General features: G+C 30.9%; 1 protein-coding gene across 1 annotated transcript; it reads left to right on the forward strand.

Annotated features, from left to right (window-relative positions):
• The first annotated feature begins 476 nt into the window (after positions 1 to 476).
• Positions 477 to 2,391, forward strand: LOC131148867 (uncharacterized). Its single transcript, XM_058098813.1, has 5 exons — positions 477 to 721; positions 866 to 912; positions 1,343 to 1,478; positions 1,746 to 1,801; positions 2,153 to 2,391. The coding sequence occupies exons 1-5, from the start codon at positions 533 to 535 to the stop codon at positions 2,229 to 2,231; spliced, it is 507 nt and encodes a 168-aa protein (XP_057954796.1). The 5' UTR covers positions 477 to 532; the 3' UTR covers positions 2,232 to 2,391.
• Positions 2,392 to 3,104: the final 713 nt, after the last annotated feature.

Consider the following 3,104-nt stretch of genomic DNA (forward strand, 5'->3'; position numbering starts at 1 on the left):
TCATTATATTTTATAAAAAGACAAGTCTTTTAAGAAAATGAATCTATTTACCAAATCTCAAGAAAGGAGAGTATCTTTTATCTTAATTATTATGAATATTCCAATTAAAATTTTATAGGATCCATATGACTTCTAAAATGACATTTATTTTTATCTTTAGTCATGTAATTAACTTATTTTTATTCTGCATCCCGTACTATAAATTTTATTAGATATTCTATTTTATTTAAAAAAAAATCATATTTCTATAGAAGATTTGAAAACAAAAAAATAATAACTAGAAAGTTAGAAAAATGAATACCCACGTAATTAATTAATTATTTAAAAAGAAAGATGAACAAAGAAATAAATAAGACTATATGTGGTGTTTCTTGAAGGATTGCAGAGGAGAGCAGCGTTGTCTTAACGGCTCTCACAACTGTCATGCATGCAGTAGTTTAAATTAATTAAGAAGATCGATCGAGTAGTTTGATCCATACCTCTCTCTCTCTCTCTCCAGCTCTCTGTGTGTTTCTGTGAAAATAGATTGAGAATGGGAATTGAGGTGAGATTGGCGTCCCGTCGGCGCCGGCTAAGACCAGCTCGACGTCGGCCGTATTGGCCGCTGAACAACATCAAGCATTACAGGTGCCGAGGATGCTTTGAAGATAATGGCCGCCTCTCCTCTCCCGAGTGGACTCGCGTCCCTTATCTCGCTTTGGATGATTATCTTGATCTCCTCGTACCCTCCCTCTCTCTCTCTCTCTCTCTCTCTCTCTCAAATCTAATTTGTTTCTTGATTTTTCTTCTTCTTCTTCTTCTTCTTCTTATCTGCTTGTCGTTGTTTTAGTTAATTTCAAATATTGCAAATGCTATTTTATTACAGGATGTAACAGGTATGAACGGCAGATCTGCACATCTCTTTCTTGACGTGTAAGCTCTCATATCTCTCTCTCTCTCTCTCTCTCTCTCTCTCTCTCTCTCTCTCTCTCTCTCTATTCTTTCTTTCTTAATTTTTCTGATCAGCCATGCATTGCACTTAATTATGCTTATCCCATCTCTGTTCTTGTGTGATTGTTAATTTCTTGATTATTCAATCTGTTTGGAAATTGTTAATAAGTACTTTTTCATTTTGATATAAGGAAAGTGAGAAAAAAAATAAAGATATATTAAATCTAAATATAAAATTAAATCCTTATTTGAGGTTAAGGATTTTGTTCGGCAAAAATAAAGAAAGGAAAAAAAAAGGAAGGAAATTCATTTTTACTTATGTATATATTTTCTTTATTAAATTTTAAAAAGAGTAATTTATTTTAATATGATTAAAAATTAGGAATAAATAGTTGGGTGATCATTTGGGCAGCGTAAATGTGACTATGGGAGACACGCAGCACTACACGGTAGATGATGAAGAAAATGAATATGACGATGACATGGCAGAGTACGAGGCAATTGAGCTCTCCTGCATTAGATGCGACCGTCTACTCGGCTGGAAAATTGTATGTATCTCTCTATCTATAATTTTTTTTTTAACATTTTGTATATATATATTAAATTAAATTTTTGTCTTTTAATTTTAAAAATGAAAAAAAGTAGAAATATTTTTTTTATTAAAAAATTAAGAAATGAAGTTGTTATGTAAAGAATAAAGTGCCGGTAATATATATATTTTTTTCCTTAAATAAACGGCAATATTTCCTATTGGCATTTATCTGATTTTAATTATAAAAATGAGCTGCATGTATTTATTTATTTGCTTATTTCAGGTTGAAGTGTTGGCTGGTGACCATGATTGGATGGCAGGAAAGTTCCTTCTGGACAGGTAATTAATTAATTATTAAAATTTCAGTTTTAGAGATGTATATTCCTCCACAGACGTCCCCCAAATTTTCCCATTCTGCCATTATACTCCTAATCTTCTTATATATATATATATAAGAATAATAATTTTTTTCTTAAGGGTCCTTCAAAATAAATAAAAAGAATAATATTCTTTTTTCGTTATATTTTTTTATCTACTAAACATTATTAAAAATAAAAATTAATATTTAATATGATTAAGCATTTATAAAAAATTTACAATAATTAACTAATTTATTAGTAATTATTATTTACTAAGACGAGCATGTGTGTGTGTGTGTGTGTGTGTATATATATATGTTTGATTGTGCAGTAGAAAGATAGACAGATGGAGAGGACACCGTCGTCTTCTCGGGTATCCGGATGCGGATGGTGTGCTCCTGGCTGGCTGAACCAAAAAACACAGAGAAATTAAGACCAGGGAAAATGTTTGCATGTGGATTTTTAATTACGTACGTATGATCTTGTACATATTGACAAATTAAGAGATAGATAAAGACCCTTTCCAATTTCATTTTCATCAGACTTTTATATAAGTGTTTCGAGTTTGAATTGTTGGGATGTCAACTTAGAAATTTTCATATTATATTTTCTTTAAGCTTATTTTTGCTAGTTATTGATCTTTTAATTAGGTATGAGAAAGCGGGTTTGATCATATAATTCGTGGTGAATTAGGTGGATTATCAAGTGAGAATTACAATTCATATCCCACTTAATTAGGTGGATTTATCCTGGTTCGGATGAAATCCGTGACAGATGGTGTTAATAAAGGCTTGATTAGTATCCATTTGATGCAATACTAAACTCGTCAATGTTGGATGGACTAAAAAATTGAGTCATCTATGTTAGGGACATACACATCTGGGCTTATTTTTTGAAATGAAGTACATATTCTCGTGCCCAAAAATAAAAGCCGTCATTTATGCCACAAAGTCACAGATGTGAAAAATTAATGCTATTTTTGAACAACTAAAGGCCCTATTGTTTTTAAACTTCTCTCCACAAATATTAAAAAAAGTTGAATTTTTTTTATAAAAATTAAATATTAATATATATATATATATATATATATATTCATGAGTTTGACTAATTTTGAAGTGGTTATTCATTTAAAGTTTGTTACAGGTGAGAGGATCTACACAGAGGGTGAGGTTGTGAGCCTTCAATAAACAAAATCTTCCTATCTATTTAAATCAAGCCTATTGGGGGATGTGGAGACAAAATCTCCACAGTGCGATGCAGTACGTTTGAGTCATGAAGTAGTA

The sequence above is a fragment of the Malania oleifera genome, chromosome 2 (genome assembly GCF_029873635.1).
Source record: "Malania oleifera isolate guangnan ecotype guangnan chromosome 2, ASM2987363v1, whole genome shotgun sequence".
In the NCBI taxonomy this organism is placed as follows: domain Eukaryota; kingdom Viridiplantae; phylum Streptophyta; class Magnoliopsida; order Santalales; family Ximeniaceae; genus Malania; species Malania oleifera.